General features: G+C 63.6%; 1 protein-coding gene across 5 annotated transcripts in view; it reads left to right on the top strand.

The window, feature by feature from the left end:
* Positions 1 to 17158, top strand: part of PWWP2B (PWWP domain containing 2B) — a 32824-nt gene extending 15666 nt beyond the window's left edge. For 4 of the 5 annotated variants that reach the window (XM_045582165.1, XM_036439280.2, XM_036439282.2 and 1 more), the window contains one exon: positions 1976 to 2614. Coding sequence is in view for 2 of the 5 variants with exons in the window: in XM_036439282.2 (XP_036295175.1) it covers positions 1976 to 1989 (14 nt within the window). In the remaining 3 variants the exon portion in view is untranslated. Of the gene's footprint in view, positions 1 to 1975; positions 2615 to 16332 lie in introns of those variants that run through there. The other variant, XM_036439281.2, reaches the window with a different exon arrangement.
* The last annotated feature ends 1073 nt before the right edge of the window (positions 17159 to 18231 follow it).

Genomic DNA, 18231 nt, shown 5'->3' with positions numbered 1-18231 from the left:
GTGTATGCAAGTGGGTTAATTTGCATACTCCTGATTGGCTAGAGGCATTGCAAAGGTATGGTCAATTTGCATCTTTCTCTTTTATTAGTGTATATATATATATATACCAGAGGATATTTTTCCATTGATTTTTAGGGAGAGTGGAAGAGAGAGGGAAAAACAGAGAAACACTGATGTGAGAGAAACACATCGATTGGTTGCCTCCCACACGAGTCCTGACCAGAGTCTGGGCTTGGGAGGAGCCAGCAACCACGGTACACACTGTTGACCAGAATCGAACCCAGGACCCTTTGGTCCACAGACCCACACTCTATCCACTGAGCCACACTGACTAGGACAGTTGTTATGTTTTTATCCCTTGTTTGTCCCCAGCCCTCTAAGAGAAACTGAACTCTCTCATGTCGGCAGACACGTGAGGTATTTGTGTCAGTCTATGATCACCGTGCTAACAAACTTCTCCAAAGCAGAGTGGCTGAAGGCTGCTTTGTTATCTCTCATGATCCTTTTCCTTTTTATTGATTTCTGAGAGGAAGGGAGAGGGAGAGAGAGACAGAAACATCAATGCATGCATGGGCTGCCTCCTGCACTCCCCACACTGGGGATGGGGTCCGAAAGCCTGGCCTGTGCCCTGACCGGGAATCCACCTGTGACCTCCTGGTTCCTAGGTCGCTCAACTGCTGAGCCGCACTGGCCGGACTTTCATGATTGTCTCCTGGCTCCTCACCTGCCCGAGGCCTTGGCCCGGGCCCTGGGACAGGCCAGACAGAGTGGCCGTCGTGCCCCCAACAGGCACACACACACACACACACACACACACACACACACTGTCACCCTCTTTCACTCACACGCAGGGCCCTCCCCCAGGCTGGACGGGCGTCTGCCCTGCATGAGGCCTCAGGACAGTCAGTGCCGTCATCATCTTGGGGCCGGCCGGGCCAGGGCCCTGCACAGATCACTTCTGCCTCTGGTGCCAGGGAAGCGGCCAGGATGGGCGGGGAGACTCCTCCCCTGGGGGGCGGGGCAGCGGGATCTGGGGCCCCTCCTGTTCCTGGAGCCTGACCCTGTGGACTCCCGGCTGCTCTGGCCTGGCCTCCCTCCCCCTCTTTCCTGTTTCCTGGGCCCCTGTCCCTCGTCCCTCCGGCACCTCCTGGGCCACATATGGCACTGCAGACCTGCCATGCCTCCTCCCCCGCTGGCTGGTGGGGGTGGGGAATGCTTTTCCCTCTCTGCAGGCCAGGCTGCTTTTCGGGTGGGGACAGGGATGTGGGGGTGGGGAGGGGAGGGGTAGGGCCTGAGACAGCTGGGTGAGTGCCTGCCTGTCCCTGTGGCAGGTCTGCCCGCTCTGGGATGGCCTTCCGGAGGCCAGCGGCCAGATGGGAGGTGGGGACACAGTGAAAAGCAGGTTGAAGGCTTTTCTATTTGCGGGAGTTTCCCCAGGCCAGGAGGGTGGGGCCTGAGGGTGGGGCCTGGGCTTGGGGGAGAGACACTATAGGACATGCCAGTCACAGTCCCCTGACAGTCACACACTGGGGTCCTTCTGAGCCATGAATCAGGGCCAAGTGCACAGCCATTAGCTCCCCAAACCCCGGCCACGAGCAGCCGGAAGGACCGAGAACAGCAGTGTTCCCCAGCACTGTGTGTGTGTGTGTGTGTGTGTGTGTGTGTGTGTGTGGCGGGTGCTGTAGGCTTTAGGGCGAGTCCTGAGGTCCGGCCCTCAAGGCCTCAGCAGCCTGCATCTTCCCTCGGACGGTTTGGGGGCCCTGGGAGTGAGAGAGGCTCGAGTCCCTGCCCAGGACAGGAGCAGCAGGGCACCCAAGGAGGCAGGACTCCGAAACGGTGAGGCCCGTGGGAGCCGGGGGGCTGGGGAGAGGCCGAGAAGATGCCCAGTAGACGCTCAGGCCTGGTGCTTGGACCCCAAGGGACCTATACCCGGTAGTTGGCCCCTGGTAACCTTCCCCTTTCTGCTTCTCACAAGGTCACCGACGATGAGGGCATGGCCGTTCTGGAGCTTTCAACTTCGGGAGTGCCCTCCATGCCCCCCATTCCATCCGAGGGCCCCGCGTGCCTTCTGGCCGGCTGCGTGCAGGACCACACCAGGCCCGCGGCGGGCAGCCGGCGCCGGGCTTCCTGGGAGGAGCAGGTGTGTCTGGCCGTCGGGACAGAACCACAGGAGCACCGTGTCCCGCCGGCTGAATGTATTTATTCTCCTCACTCCGGCGTGGGCTTTTCTGGCCTGGAGCAGCGGGAGTCTAGGCCCCCTCACCCCCGCGGCCTCCCCCCTCCCTGCAGGGCTGTGGGCTCAGGGCCGCCCTGCAGGCTCCAGGACACCGATTGCACATGTGGGACCTTCCGGCCCTCACAGGGCCTCTGTGCACTAGCGGGGCGGACACCCACTCTCCCTCCCACTGACCCGGAGCTTGGGTGCCCCCCGGCGCCCAGCACAGGCTCCCGGGCCCCGCTCTCAGGGTGCCAGGAGGTACCGTACGTGAGGGATGAGGGCCGTCACTTGGATAGCAGACTTGACCGCCGAAAGGACAAAACGTGGCTCTGCTGTTTGCAAGAGTGTGCTCCTTTCCCCCTTTGTCACTTTAAAGACCAAAAAGAAATAAGAAAGGAAGAAAAAATGAGTGTTGCTGTTTCTTTGTTCAGTGTTTTCGAGAACAGAGGGAGCTCTGTGTCTGCTGACACCTGTGTCCCCCAAGCTCGGCCGCCCGGTGGGAGGGACCCTGCCTGTGTTGAGGTCTGCCCCCCCCAGAGAGGGACACCTGTCCCCAGCGCGGCTGCTCTTGGAGGCAGTGGGCTCAGCTCCCTGGGGCCCTCTGGGTGGCACCGATGCCCCCAGTGGGGCAGCGTCTCTGCCAACGGGTCAGTTCTGCTGTGGCTTCTCCCAGGGGGACCCTCACCTCCTGTTTCCTCTGGGTCCCTCCCTGGGGAGCCGCCTTCCAGCCCCTGCCTGTGGTCTCAGCAGAGCCAGGGCCCGATGGGGGCAGGTGGCCTGGCCTCCGAGTGCCGGTACCCGCCTTGAGGGGAGAAGTGGCTGCCCCACGGGTGTGGCCTGGGCCGGGGGGAGGACGAGGCAGAGACACAGGGTGTCCTTCGTACGCTGGGCATTGCCTCCTGGAGAAACCTGTCTTCGATGGAGTGACCTCGGCTCAGGTTCCCAAGGATAGAGACCTTGCAAGGACAGGAGGCTGGGATTCTGCATCATCACCCCCAGCTCCAGAGCTGGGCGAGGCCCTGCCCTGAGCCACCCCCTCCTGAGGCCCAGCTGAGGTCCAGCAGCTGAAGCCCGGCCCCGAAATGACCCTCAGGCCTGTAGGCTCCTGGTCTCTTGGCTGTCCAGTCCCTGGGATTGGTGCCCTCCTGCTCTGGGCCTGGGTCCTCCCCGTGCCCACAGCCACCCCAGCTCCGGTGCCCAGGATGGGGCGCATCCCTCAGGGCTGCCCTCGCTGAAGCCCTTTCAGCCCGCGTGAGGGGCTGGACGGAGCCGAGTCCTGGCTGCTCCCGCTGGAGCTGGCCAGGTCTCCGGCCCCACCCCCACCCAGCCAGGGCGGCTGGCCCCTGGGTGTGCTGGGACAGACAGCAGTTCTAATTAGAAGGGAAGGCAGCTTTGTGTGTGTTTAAGGCATTGTGACTGTTTCTTTAGGCAGCAAATTAATCATGTTTTCACGTCCGTTTGATTTCATGGCGCTCACACCCTGCTTGGCTGTGTGGTCGTCATTCATCCCGCGACCTGGGAGGTGAGTGAGACCCCATACCTGGGCTGGTGCCCCCCTTCCTGGGTGACATCTGGGTGCCCATGGTGACATGGCACTCTGCCCCTTCCCCTGCCCAGCTGCCCCTCCAGAGAGGGCCCAGCACAGCGGTGTGGGAAGTGTGGGAAGCCTCCTCCCTGGGACAGGCTTGGGGGAGGAAGGCGTGCCAGCCTGTGTGGCCGGGCTGGGCCCTGGCTCGGTGACGGTGACGCTGTCACCAAGGCCGGCCTCCCTCCCCGCCCAGCCCGCGGAGGAGGTGTCCTGGCAGCCCTGGCCGATGTATTTTTAGCCCTGCCTGGTGCCAAGATCGGCCTTCTCACCTCCGATCAGAAATCGGAGGGGGAGGCCCTCGGGCCTCTGACTGACAGGGAACCAGGCGGAAGAGCAGGCCGCTGGCTCCAGGCCGCTGGTCCTGCTGCCTCTCACTTCCCTGCCACCCCGCCCCCGCCCCCGCCCCACTCCCACCTCGGCTGAGAGGGCCCTTGACTGGGTGGCCTGCAGAGGCCCAGCACATCCGCTCCCGTGGCCTAAGCAGTGAGGCCTAAGCTAGGACCACTGTCCCCAAGTCCTGCTGTCCTTCAGGGCCCCTTTGGCAGTCTGGGGCTATTTTACATATGTATATATATATATGTATATATATATATATATAGATATACATACACACACATACGTACATGTATATACACATATATACATACGTGTGTATATACATATATATATATATTATTGATATTTCACAGAGAGGAGGAAGGGAGAGAGAGAGCTAGAAACGTCAATGAGAGAGAAACATCGATCAGCTGCCTCTTGCACACCCCCACTGGGGATGTGCCCGCAACCAATGAACATGCTCTTGACCGGAATCAAACCCGGGACCTTTCAGAAGGCAGACCGACGCTCTATCACTGAGCCAAACAGGCTTCGGCTATTTTTTTTTTTTTAATATATATATTTTATTGATTTTTTACAGAGAGGAAGGGAGGGGGTTAGAGAGTTAGAAACATCGATGAGAGAGAATCATCGATCAGCTGCCTCTTGCACACCCCCACTGGGGATGTGCCCGCCACCAAGGTACATGCCCTTGACCAGAATCGAACCCGGAACCCTTCAGTCCGCAGGCCGACGCTCTATCCACTGAGCCAAACCGGTTAGGGCAGCCTGGGGCTATTTTAAAAGTGATTAATACACTTTAAAAAATTAATAGGCTTTCTATTTTAGAGCAGGGGAGCTGGGAGGCCGCCGACTTCCCTGCCCTGGTGGGCAGTGCCCCTGCTCTGCCTGCAGCGTGCGCTGCTGTCCGTGAGCCCGGGCTGCTGCGTCCTCACTCATCAGCGCCCACGGCTGCCTCGGGTGCCCCCTTCTTGTTGTCGTCCGTTCTGTGGGTTTCGACAAATGCACAATGACAGGTCGCGCCGCCTCGGCATCGCAGGCTGAGCGTCACGGCCCGGACACCCCGGACGCCGCTCCCTGATGCTCTCAGTGAGCAAAGCCATGGGGGCCTGCGGAGGACACCGGTTATTTTGGAATAATTATCCAAATGTCACGAAGCAGATGTGTGAGGGGGCAGTGGTCGGAGGCTGGGCGAGGGGAAGTCTGGGGAGTCCCCGGTGGCACAGGAGCTGTGCCACCTGTGCCGCCAGCGGGAGGACATGCCGCGGGCCCTGAGCCGTCAGCTTCTCTCTGAAAGGGACCCTCGTTTCCGGGCAGGTTCCCAGCCGCCCTGGGAAGGAACCCCCGTTCTAGGCAACAGGCCGGAAGCCGGGGAGTCGGAAGAGCGAACCAATAGGAGTAGAAAGTGGGGTTCCCAAGCCGAAGGTGCTGTGGCACCCTCCCCGGCACCCGCAGCCGGGCGGCTCTCACACACTCTGCGCGCTCGGCCCGCCTCGGCGAACGCACTTCTCAGCGGCAGGAAGCGTGTGAGCGGGGTGAGTGCCCATCCTCGCCGCGGCACCGGGCTGGCATTCCGGCCACTCCCTGTGACCCTGAGAGCAGGGCGAGGCTGCAGACAGAGCTGCCGGCGGCCAGCTCCCCATGCCCAGGGTGTGCAGCTGGCAGTGCAGCTCATGACGCCTCGAAGTCATGGAGGGTGATGGGGGGCTCCTCCCCACTCCCGTGCAGCTTGGAGCGCTTGGTGCGGCGTGCATAGTGCTGTGCCTGACAAGTGTGCAGGGCACGTGTGGGTTGGGCCTGGCCCCTCTGGGAACCCCTCTCTCCCCCCCAGTCCCCCTCTCCCTACAGGCGCTGTGCCCAGCCTCTGGCCCCCCTCCCCTGCCTGGTGCACTCATCCCATTTTCTGCCCCATTTGTTCTGACCTCCTTCCTCCAGGCCCACAGATGCCCTCCCTGTCCCTGGGTCCCTGAGCTCACAGCAGGCACCCAGTGCTCCCGGGGCTCCTCCTCCAAGTGGGACACAGGGTCTCCAGGCCAGCCCGCCTCATAGAGGGGCAGGGAGCCACACGGATTCTACGCAGAAGCCCCTCTGCAGCCCTGAGCCGCTGCCCAGACGGCTTGGTCCAACACCGTGTCGGGCATCGGGGGCAACGATTCGGAGGATTACTTTGCTCCAGGCTGGCCTCTGGCACTTGGATGGAGAATGATGAAGGCAGAGGGCTCGGACCTAGGCCCACAGCCCGCCCGGAGGCCCCGAGTGTGCAGCGGCAGGCGCGGCAGCCCTGCAGGCGCTCCCAGGCAGAGCACGCGCCTTCACCCCTGCAGCCGGGGTCTGAAAGGCGAAAACCAAGGCTTCCCTCTGCACCTTCAGGGCACGGCCTGGCCTCTCTCACCCTCCAGGCCCTGCCCGGCCTCATCGGCATGGGGACACCTGGATCCACACCCAAGGGTGCTTGGGGCAGAGGGGACTGGCTGCCAACGCAGGGTCTTGGAAGTGGTCCCTCATGTGGCCCTCGCAGGGGCTCAGGTCTTGTCCCCGAAGTCCCTGTCCCCACCCTTGTGCCAGGCGGGCGAACAGGACTCCAGCCCCACCCCCGTCCTCTCCTCTCTCAGCTCTGACTCCAGGACAGCAGGCACCTCAGGAAGGGGCACCGCTGACCTGTCCCGTCCCCCGATGCTGGCCCCCTCGGCGCTCCAGGCACCTCCGCATCCAGCTGTGCCCACCTGCAGCCTGAGTCCGGCCGGAGGCCCCTGAGACTCCAATGCCAGGATGGTGGAGGCGTTTCCTAGGAAACCCAGCCAGCTGCCAGCAGCCTGTGTGTGGGGGGGGTGGGGTGGGGCTGTAGCTGGCGCGGGCAGGAGACACCCGGGGGAAGGTGTGCGTCGCTGTCTGTGCCTGCGTGGCAGAGGGGGATGTGCCAGTGGTGTGTGTCTGTAGGGGGTCTTTGTGTGTGGGAGGGTGGGGGTGGGGGGGAGGGGATAGGGGTTGGGGGTGGGGGTGTCTCCTCATGCTTGGGAGTTCAGCATGGGCGGTCCCAGCACCAATCCTACAGTGTCAGTCACTGCAAGGCTGGCTCACCGCTCCCCGCCCGCCCCTGGCAGAGGGCCTGAGCCTTCCTGCAAACTCCGGATGGCAAACAACCGGGGGCAGCCTGCAGCGGTCACGGGGCAGGCAGGCCTGGGCCAGAGGGGGAGCCGCCGGGGTGTCCTTGAAGCCCACTGCCACAGCTTCCTGTGAACCTCCCTGTCCCTGCCCAGCCTACCCCGGCGAAGCAGGAGCGGGCGTCTCGGTGACCCCTGACCCCGTGGGGGACCTGGCTGAGGAGGAGCGGGCTCCCATCCAAACACTTCCTGGCTCTTGTCCTGCAGACCAGGGAGATGAAGTGCTCTGGGTCACGGTGGGGTCACCAGCTGAGCTGTGGCTGGGTGGGGGTGCAGGTCACCCTGGAGACCCCCTCCGCCCCTCCGCCGCCTCCCCACCACCTGCGTGTAAATTACTGGGCGGCTGAAGGGGCCCTCACTGCCCGGAAGCTCGAGACCCAGCGAGGAGAGACGGGAGCGACCTGCCCCCCGGGCCTGCTCTGTGGTCTGTGGGTGCTCAGGGCTCGGCTGGGAGACCCCGGAGGGAGCTCTGGTGGCCCCTCCCCCGGCCCCTGCTCCTGACGAGGCCACAGGCTCAGGCAGGCCTGGACCCAGGCGGGTCGTGGGGGTGCCTGGCTTCCCTGAGGCACAAGGACATCCTCAGCGCATGTCCTTCCCAGTCCTGGGAGCATCCGTGGCGGCTCAGCAGCCCCCGGCCTGCCTCCCTCTGGGGCCCCGGCAGAGGGGCCGCATTGCTTGTAGGGAGCCCGTTGTCTCTCCTGAAGGGCCATGCAGCCCAAGGCAGGGCAGTCTCAGGTTGCCTGGGAACCTGGAGGCAGTGAGCACCCCCAAGCCTCCCCTCCCTCCCTTCCTCCCTCCCTCCCTCCCTCCCTCCCTCCCTCCCTCCCTCCCTCCCTCCCATGTGGAGCCAGCAGCAGCCTGGGGACCAGCCAGCCCTGGAGGAGATGCTCGCGGGCCCGTGTCCGGCTCCCGCCTTTGCTGTTGGCACATGCCTGCCCTGGAGGCCAATAAAAGAACTCCAGCTCGCAGACTTTGAAGTTACCATTCAAACAAGCGCGCTTTCTCCTGTAAGTGACCTCGGATAAAGACACACAAGATGGCAACCCCACGCTGAGGAGAAGGCATAGGGCGGTGGTGACCTCACCGGCAGAGCCTCCACCGGGGCGGAGGGAGGGAGCTGGGCCTGGTGGCCAAGCGGCGGGGGAGGGGGCCTCGCTGCTGCAGGCCTGGGGGCGGGGCGGCTGCCGCTGCTGGAGCTGCCGGAGCCCAGGGGGCCCAGGGCGGGGTGTGGCCGCCGAGGATGGGCCCTGGGAGGTGCTGGGAGGTGTGGCCGGAGGGTCTAGCAGCGCCCCCCCCCCCCCCAAGGCCCAGGTGGAGATGCTAGATAAGCTGCTGTGACTGGTCCGGCTGACCAGGCCTCCAAGGGGACAGACTGCCCACAGCTCCAGGCAGCCATGCGTTCCCTCCTTCCACAGGGGCAGGGCCTGGGACTCCCAGCAGGAGTGGAGGGGTTTGTGGGGGGAGGGGGGCTTCCCCTCCTCTCACTGCCACCCTTCCTGCCACCCAGCCCCCCCTGGAATGGACTCACAAGTGGGGATCCTGGCCAGCCTGGGGGCAAGGCAGGCAGGGGAGGTGGGACCCCAGGGTCAGCTCTCTGGCTTCCCCAGGAAGGAGGCTGGCTGGGGTGCGGGTGGGAGTGCGGGTGGGGGTGGGCAGGGCCCCACACTTGGCCAAATGCTGAGAAAGCCTGGGACGCAGAGCATTCTGGAAATACGGAGGCCTGGGGAGGCAGGCTGGAGTGGCCTGAGCTCCCTGCTGACTCATAGGGAGAGAGACAGGCAGGCTGGAGGGGTGCAGAGGAAGTGCAGGGAGGAGCTGGGGGGCAGGGGAGGGGAAGGAGGGGCGGGAGGCAGTGCCGAAGGGGGGGGCAGGGGAGGCAGAGAGGAGGAGCCTGAGGCCAGGGGAGGACCCACGTTGGGTCCGGAGCCTCCAGGAGCCAAGCCTCTGCGGCTCTCCCAGGTCCTGGGCGCTGGCCAGTCGTGGTCACAGGAGCCAGCAGGCAGGGAGGCCCCTGTGGGAAGATGGGCTGAGGAGCCTCTGGGGAGGGGACCAGTGGGTGGGGCGGGGTCCTGGGGAGAGTCACAGGGAGTTCCCACCCCCAGAGCCCTGAGGAGGGGCCTTCCTCCGTGGGGCTTGGGGTGTGAAGCAGCCGGTCAGCCTGGGTCCTGGGCGTGCCAGCTGGCCTGGGGCTGGGGCCCTGGGCTGTGGAGGTCCCTGTCTGCAGAGTGCTGTCTGGCAGCGCTGTGAGCGAGGGGCCCTCGGACAGCAGGGGGCACCCAGAGGGTGCTGAGGGAACTGAGCTGGGCCCTACCTCCTAGGGTGGGAGGGAGGGCCTGGGTGGGTGGAGAGTGGGAGTGGGGGAGATGGAGGGGGTGTGGTCATGGAGTCAGTGAGTGAGTGAGTGAGTGAGTGTGCCTGGTTAAGCTGGGGAACACAGGGCAGGAGCACACGGGGGGACAGAGCCTGTGGTCTCTGTGTCCGTCCCTCCTTTCCACCCCCTCCTCCCGGACCACCTGAGACCCAGGGCACCAGAGGGACTGGCACCTATGCTGAGGCTCCGGCCCTTCCACAGACTCAGGCAAGAACCTCCACCGGGAGAAGCCTTCTCTTCTCCTGGGGGCCCCACCTTCTTCCCCCACACCCCTGGGCGAGGCCTCGGATGTGGGGCGGCTGGAAAAGCCGGTTCTGTGGGGCCCTGTCCCCGGCTGGCCTGTGCTAACAGGTGGATCTTAGGGTTCAGGAATGCTGAGATGAGAGACTGCCCCTGCCCCTGCCCCTGGGGAAGCCCCGGGGTGTTCTGGGCTGGGGAGGGGCAGCTGGGAGGAGCTGGGGGAGGCTGGTGGTTGGGACCAGAGGGAGGCGTTCCCCTCTGCATCTCCCAGGGGCCTCCTGTCAGGACTGCAGCCCCTGCGGAGGCCAGGAGCCGAAGAGCTGTCCCCTGGGTCTGCAAGGCTAATGACCACCCACAGCAGAGGCAGGAACCATACTGCCTGTCAGATTCCTTAATTGAAACATGACATGGTGACAGCCCTCTGCTCAGGCACAGGGAGGGCCTGCCAGCACCAGCCGCGGCCAGCCCAGCCGAGTGGCAGGGCCTTCGCTGGCCGTGGGACCACGCGCAGAGCCCAGCGTGCTGGGAAGTGGGAGCTGTTTGGCCACAGGAAGGAAGGAGAACTGCTGAGAAGCAGAATGAGGCCGGTGTCCTGGGTTCAGCTCCTGCAGGGGCGCCCTCTGCCGGCCCCGTCCGCCCGCCCGCCCTGCCCCACAGGGCCTCGCAGCTTCCAGCTCTTCTGGAAGGCGATGGCTTTGTCCTGCGCTGCCTGTTTTTTGTTGTTGTTGTTGTTGTTTGTTTGTTTTAAAAATATATTCCATTGATATTCTACAGAGAGGAAAGGAGAGAGCCAGAGAGCCAGAAACATCGATGAGAGAGAAACATCGACCAGCCGCCTCCTGCACACCCCCCACCGGGGATGTGCCCGCAACCAATGCACACGCCCCCGACCGGAATCGAACCCGGGACCCCCCAGTCCGCAGACCGACGCTCCACCACCGAGCCAAACCGGTTTCAGCCTGCGCTGCCAGTTTTAAACAAAAATCATACACGTTGCCTGGCTGGTGTGGCTCAGTGGTTGAGCATGACCTATAGACCAGGAGATCACGGTTCAGTTCCCGGTCAGGGCACAGTCCTGGGCTGTGGGCTCAGTCCCTGGTAGGGGGCGTGCAGGGGAGCAGCGGATCCAGGATTCTCTCTTATCGCTGATGTTTCTATCTCTCTCTCCCTCTCCCTTCCTCTCTGAAATCCATTAAAAAATATATTTTAAAAAGAAATGAAATAAAAAAGCAAAGTTTACATTTTGATGAAATGGAGTATTATAAAAGCTGCCCACTGCAGAAAAGTAGAATCTCCACCTGGGGAGACATGGAGGCGGGCGCACGGACGGAGGGACGGGATGGGCGGCCAGGGAACCTCCCGCCTGCCCTCCAGGAGTCTCTTCTCCCGCAGAGCACAGGGGAGGCCCCCAAAGGCAGAGCGGGAGGGTGCCTGGGAGGAGGGCGCCTGCCCAGGGTTACCTGGAGGACCATACAGGACGGGTCAGCACCAGAAGGCCCCAAACCCTATGAAGACCAGGATGTGAGGTAAAATGGGTGCAGGGAGGACAGGGGGATCAGCCAGGGCGAAGGTGGGGGTGCTGGGACTGCAGCGGGGACACAGACCCCGCCATGGGACACACCCACACTCGTGTGTAACACGTGGACCGGGAGGCTGTCAGCCTCAGGGTGCGAATCCTCTTTAAGCTGGGCTGGGCCTCGGCCCCTAAACCAGTCTCTCCAAATGCATTCTTTTGGAGCTGCCCACAAAGCATCGTGTGCGAGCTGTGCTGACCCAGCCAGGTGAGTAGCCGCAGGCTGGCCTCGCCCAGGTGCCGAAGGTGCTGGGGCGGGGGCAGGGGCAGGTGTGGTGAGGAGGCAAGGAGTCTCACCGACGCAGGGACCTTCCCCATAGGCTGTTCCTCAGTTGTTCCGTCCCAACCTGTGTCCACCTTGGTGCCCGAGGTCTGCGATGTGGGTAAACGATGCCCAGCCTCTCCCCCGTGACCTGCCTGGGGGCATTGGGGAGGGGCATGGCCTGTACCTTCCTTAGGTCCCTCCCTGCACCCAGAGGCACCCTCACCACCACCACCACCAGGGGACTGTGGACAGGGGGAAGGCTCTGACTGTTAGGGGCCAGGTGAAGGGAGGCCCCCAATCTGCTGGGCAGGAAAGGTGGCATTTTGGCCATCCTGCAGATGCCCAGGCAGGGTCTTCGGTGAAGGGACAGTGGGGACCAGGGCCGGTCATCCTGGTGCCACTGAGATAGTTACCCCAGGTCACCCTGGATCTGTCATCCTACCCTCCTTTTCCCCTGACCCTCCTTGGCGCCCTCCCCTGTGGCTGTGAAGCTGATTGGCCGCCAGGGCCCAGGAGGCAGAGCTGAGCATGTCCAGCTGAGCCCAGCCTTGGGGCTCACTGGCCACTGGACCTGGGCCTGGGCCTCGGCCCACCCCTACTTCTGAGCCCCTCACCGGCCTGCCAGCCCCCACAAGGCCAGGGACACAGAGCTCCCAATGCCTTTGGAAGGAACATTGTCCCTGGAGATGGTCCTGAGGGACCCCCAGTGCCCAGTGGAGGGCTGGACACATACTTCACTCAGGGCCAGTGCAGGGACGAGGTATGGGGGGGGGGGGTTTGAGAAAAATAGGGCTCCAGTCTTGCCCCAGGGTGTGCTGGGACCCCATGGAGTTGGTGTCACAGCATGGGGGGCATGGAGAGTTACAGCCATTGGCAGAAACCCATGGGCCCAGAGGGTCAGCATCGAGAGGCGGGCCTCGAGGCTCTCCAGACAGCAGCAGTGTCCTGGTGGCCCTGAGTGGTCACCAGAGTGCCTGGTCCCCGGAAGAGGTTATGAGCCATCACCAGAGCCCGGCTGAAAGAGCACCGGACAGGCCAGCCCACGCTGGCGCCCTCTGCTGCCCCCAGTCCTCAGCACCTGGCCCTGCAGTCTCTGGGTGGTTCACACAGCCAGAGAGGGTGTGAGCGCTCTCTGCTGGCTGCATTGCAGAAGACAGACACAGCCAAGCTACAGCCTTTCAGGCACATGCTGCCCTCAGGCACCCATATTGCACCCATGCCCATGCTGCACCCAAGGCACCCACGCTGTCCCCAGGCCCACACACCTTTCACAATCCCCTGCAGGCACTCTACCAGCTCCCTGGCCCCATTAGGCTTGGTCCCCAAGACCGAGGCCTGACCCTCCATCCTTGGGGAGTTGGATTAGGCCTCGTCAGGGCCTCTGCTCTGCAGGCTGGGCTTGATCTAAGACTGTTACTGTTTCCAGCACCCCCAGGACTGGGGCCCCCGAGGCATGGCGGCCCAGAGCTCAAGTGCCACCTGAGGGGTGGTCCTCCTGGAGCTCAGGAGCCAGAGAGAGGAAAGGACCTGAAATGCCAGACTCCACTTGGCCACCTCCGAGCAGTTAGTCCTGGGCCGAGTGATAATGTGTGGCCCCTTGCCTCAGTTTCCCCTTCTGAACCCAGAGAGCATATGAGCCCCTCCTAGAGTGTGTGGAGAGTCTGGCTGTACCAGGTCCTGCAGACAGCAGAGCCCTGTGTGCATCTCAAAGGCCACCTGGGTCCCTGCTCTCACACTGACTCCTTTAGGGACAAGCACCATAAGTGAGACCCAGCCATAAACCGCACAGGGACTTCTGAGGGCAGGGCCCCTGGCTGGGGCAAGTAGACAGATCCTCGCCCCACTCCACCCCACCCCACCCCTTCCCAAGTATGCCTCTGAAGGGTCACCACGGTGTCACCTGACAGGATGCGGCCCCAGGGAAGGTCTACAGGCCCCGGTGGGACTCACAGTCAGGTCCAGAGGCTCCCAGGGACACGGATGCAGAACTAAGTAAGGGTTTGAAAACTGAATAGCATCCATTTACCTGCACAAACATTTGCTAAATCAAGGCCGGGGAGGTAGCGCAGGGCAGGCTGAGTGGGAGGCCAAGGACAGGCCTGTTTGGGGCCTGAGCAAGCAGAGAGGTGGAGCTGGAGGCCCCTGTGACCTCTCCCCCCTTCCTTCTGCTGCCTCTGGCCTCAGGTCCCAAGGCCATCGCTGAAAAGCTGAAAGAGCAGGAGGGTGCCTGGGATGGGGTCCCCGACTCAGGGAAGTTCTGGTGCCGAAGGCTGGCTCCCCAGCAGCCCTCACTGACTGACGTCAGGGAACAAAGCAGGCCTGTGCGCCCCGAGGTGGGAAGGACTGGGCTCTCAGCTGGGGTACACTGAGACCCAAGGTTTGGTTGAAGGAGCGTCCTTCTGTGCAGGAGGCGGGATGGATCTGGGCACCTGGGACAGGGCGGCTGGGAAGAACAGGCAGGGCAGGGCCTTCAGGGGAGAGATTTCTAGAAGCTGAGGTGGCTTTCACCCGGGGGGAGGGTTGGTGGTCTTTGGGGAAGTCCCTGCCACTGACAGCAGGGCCGTGGGATGGAGTCCTCAGACACCAGTCCTGCTGAGAAGAGCGTGTGCACGGCGAGGACTGCTGGTGCCCAGGGTCCTGGCTGATGAAGTGGGATCTTGGCTCCCTCCAGCCCCGGGCCAGGCCGCAGCCCCGGGGCGTCCGGTGGGCTGGAGGGCTGGGGGACCTCACGTTGCTCCTTCCCGGCGGAGGGCTCAATCTGAGGGGCCGGCCCTGCCCCAGGCCACGGCACACACCAAAATGGGGCGGCGTGGCTGAGGCCCAGCGCTGGGGACACGCTCATTCCCTGCTTTCCTGGGAGGCCCTGGAGGTGGGGCCCACGGACCCCAGACTGTGGCTCCTCCTGCGGCCGCCATGGCCTTGGGCCACCTCAAGGCCGTGCACAGTGTGAGTCGCCGGCTGTCACGCTGGCTTCCAGATAGCGAGGCCCCATCAGAGCAGGAACTGAGCACGCTCCATCCCAGGGCGGCCCCGAGGCTCACGGCCAGGGCTCAGTTACCTTCAGACGGGGTGTCCCGTGCATCCAGGGCCAGGAGGGACGAGGAGCACCGTGGAAGGAGCCGGGATGCAGCGAAGACGGCAGCATGGCCTCTGTGCCTGGGTCCCACTCAGGCCTCCTCACCATGGCCTCGCCAGGCCTCCTCAGCCTGTCCTTGTCTCAGGGCTCTGATAACGTGGCCTGTCCTGTGGGCCTGTCAGGGGACCACCCCTCAATCTCTCCAGTTCTCAGAGCTCTCCTCCCACACCGATGCTAGAGGTGAGCTGGAAACCAAGGTGGGCACCTCCCGATGACAGAAGGGGAAACTGAGGCAGGGCAGCTCGTCCAAGGTGGCACCTAGATTCTCCAGCCAGGCTCATCTCCCACTGGGACACGCTTTCCTGCTGCAGCCTGAGGACCCCACCCCCACCCCAGCACACAGGGCATCCCTGACACGGTCTCCCCAAAGCTCGAAGTGGGGTGAGCCAGGGAGGCCCATGGCCAGGAGGTGCCGCCCCTTACCCGCCCCAGGCCCCTCTGCTGGGTTCTCTCCGTGCCCTCAGAAAGCACCCTTGCCAGCTGGGCAGCATAGGGGCTTGTGGGGCCTCAGGGGGGAGAGGGCCAGGCGGCCTCCAGGTGTGGCTTGTTTACAGACAGCGCTGCGGTTAGTGTCTGGGGAGCTCGGAGGCAGCCCTAACCCAGGCCACCGGTGCGTGTCCAGGAGCTCAGGCAGGGTGCCTTCCTCCTGCCTGCCACTGGGGGAGCCGTGGGGCCCAGGAGCCCACGGGCTTCCGGTTAGAGGAGCCCCACCCCAGCGCGTCCAGCAGGAAATGCCCGCGGGCCACAGGTAGGCATGTTCCACCCTGACTGGGGCCTGGTGAGCTCGGGACAGGGCCCACGGTGGAGCCACGCTCAGACGTCAGGCAGGCACGGAAATGCCACGCCTGCTCCAGCAGAGGGGAGTCACGGGAGGCCTCGGCAGCGGGCACTGTGGGCCCGTCTATTATTAGAATTGCTAAACACTCCTCCCCTCATCCAGCACAGAGACCGACTTCGTCCACCCTTACCCTCAGCCCAGGGACCGCCACCCACCACCAACTCTGAAAAGGGCCTCAGCGCCTGGTGGGTGGACGGGAATGTGGCTCCAATCCTGCTCACTTCCCAGGACTGGCACTGGAGGGGGATCCTGCCCAACAGCACTCCCAGGCCACTCTCCCTGAACCCCAGTGGGTCACCTGGTGCAGGCCAGGGAAGAGGGGTTCTGCCCCACCAAGTCTACTGCAATTCCCACCTCCGCCAGCAGAGGGCTCCCTCCATGCACAAGAAGGCACCCAGCACACACCTCCGGTGACACCATGAACGCCACCTGACCCTGGCCTTCCTCACACCGCCCACAAATGCCCCAGAACCCACAGCACCGAGGAATCCCGAAGACCGCAGCAGGCTGGAGTGTAAAGAAGAAAGCAAGTGTCCTACCCGGAGACAGGCCCCTGGGCTTGTCTTCCCCAATCACTCAAGTTCCTTGTGTTGTACCTCCCTTCAGGGCCCAACTCTGCCTGCTGAGGCCACCAGCACGCTGTTCGCAGGAAGGCTGCGATGACATGTCTGTACATGGCCTGTCCAGGTGAGCTGCCATTGTCATGGTCACATCACCTTCTTTTTCCTCCTCCTCCTCCTCCTCCTCCTCCTCCTCCTCCTCCTCCTCCTCTTCCTCCTCCTCTTCTTCTTCATCATCATGGTCCCCACCATCAGCCCTTTCCACACTGAGTGGAGGGCTTGTCCTCCTGACCTGAACTCAGAATGGGCCCCAGTGCAGGGGTGGGAGGGGTGTCCCTCACTCTGTTTCTGTCCCCAGCAGGGCTCCCCATGTGACCATGACTGCAGACAGGCCCCCTGCTATGAGGCGAGGCCTAGTCACATGGTGTCTGGGGCCCTGCAGGCTGACGGTTTGATGACAGGCCAGGAGGTGGGGCTCTGGGGACCAGGGGCTGTCCTGGCCACACCTGTGACCACAGATGCCGAGACCGTGGGCTCATGCTTCAGGGAGGGGGTGTTGGGAGTCTCCTGTGGCCACTCTAACAAATGACCACAGCTTAGTGGCTCCATAGATGCAGTTCAGGCTCTTGCAGTCCCGGAGGTCAGAGGCCCCCAGTCTCCTGGGCTAACCCAGGTGTGTGTGGGCGGGGCCTCCAGGGGATGCCTGTTCCAGCATCTAGAGGTGCCGTATCCCTTCTCTTCCAGCTGGGGGCGCCTCTCTCTGACCCTGCCTCTGGGGTCACCTTGCCCTCTGGACGCTCTCACCTCCCTCCTCCCCTGGAAGGACCCTGGGGCTCACCTGGACCATCTTAAAATGGGCCGGTTTCACCTCATTCCACTCTGAGCTTACTTTGCTTGGTCATGTAGGCATATGCTCACAGGCCCTGGGGCTGGGAGTGGACATGGTGGAGGTCTTATTTCCCTCCCACGAGGGGCCTCTGCCCTCCTCACCAGATGCCTGTCGGGGGCCAGTCACAGGGACTCAGAGCGGGTCCCACCCCCGCAGCGCCTGGGTCCTCGGTGGGGCTGAGGAGGGTGGGCGGCAGGCTCCGGGAAGAAGATTTGGGTCAAACCTGCTTGCAGGTGAGAACGTTCTCAGGGGGAGTTCAGTGAGCTCCCAGTAGGGCTCCAGCCCCACTCAGCCCCTCTGCTGCCTCTCTGCCCCCTCTCCTCCCTCTTCTTCCCCTGGCTGCCCCCTCCCCTCCCAGGCCCTCTTCTCATCAGCCCCTCCCCCCCTCCTCACAGCAGGGCCTTCCCTGAGAAGTGAGGCCGGCGGGGGTGGGGGGGTGGAGGGCAGGGACAGGGTGCCACGTCGTCGTCCGAGTCCCAGGCCCGGCGGTTTTGGCGCCAGGCCAGGTCTGGAGCCGGTTCAAAGGCTTCGGTAGGTGCGTGGTGAGGGACAGAGCCGAAGGGCTGTTTGCACTGTGGCTCAGGAAAACCATTACGCCTCAGGTTGCCCAACCGTGGGGCTGGTCCAGGGCGCTGTCGGTCAGATGGGCCTGCGGCAGGGCCTGTGTGGGGAGCGATGCCTGGCCCGGCCTTGCCCGTGTGCAGAGGTGGACAGAGCAGACATGGTGACCCGGGCACCCCGGCCGGATCTGAGAGGGCCGTCACACTTCCTCTCCTGCCTGCCCCTGACCAGAGTTTGGAACCTGGGGCTCCTCAGGAGTGGACCCTAGCGGCAGGAGGTTCGCTGCGGAGCCCTCGCTGGCCAGCACCGGCCAGGCCCTGCCTGCCCCTTGCCACTCTCCTCTGAGACCCTGTGTGTCTCCTCCAGCCCCGCCCCCATGCTCTCCACCTACTCCCCGCAGAGTCTGTGTGTCACCTCCCATCCCTGGTGAACCGGGGAAAGGAGAGGTGCAGCTGAAGGCAGGGACAGGCCCCTGTGGGCACCCCCGGTCCCACC

This window comes from Pipistrellus kuhlii, unplaced genomic scaffold, assembly GCF_014108245.1.
Source record: "Pipistrellus kuhlii isolate mPipKuh1 unplaced genomic scaffold, mPipKuh1.p scaffold_m20_p_15, whole genome shotgun sequence".
NCBI classification, from domain to species: Eukaryota; Metazoa; Chordata; class Mammalia; order Chiroptera; family Vespertilionidae; genus Pipistrellus; species Pipistrellus kuhlii.
Note: the sequence above shows the minus strand (reverse complement) of the source record. Positions and strands in the feature narration are given on the sequence as shown.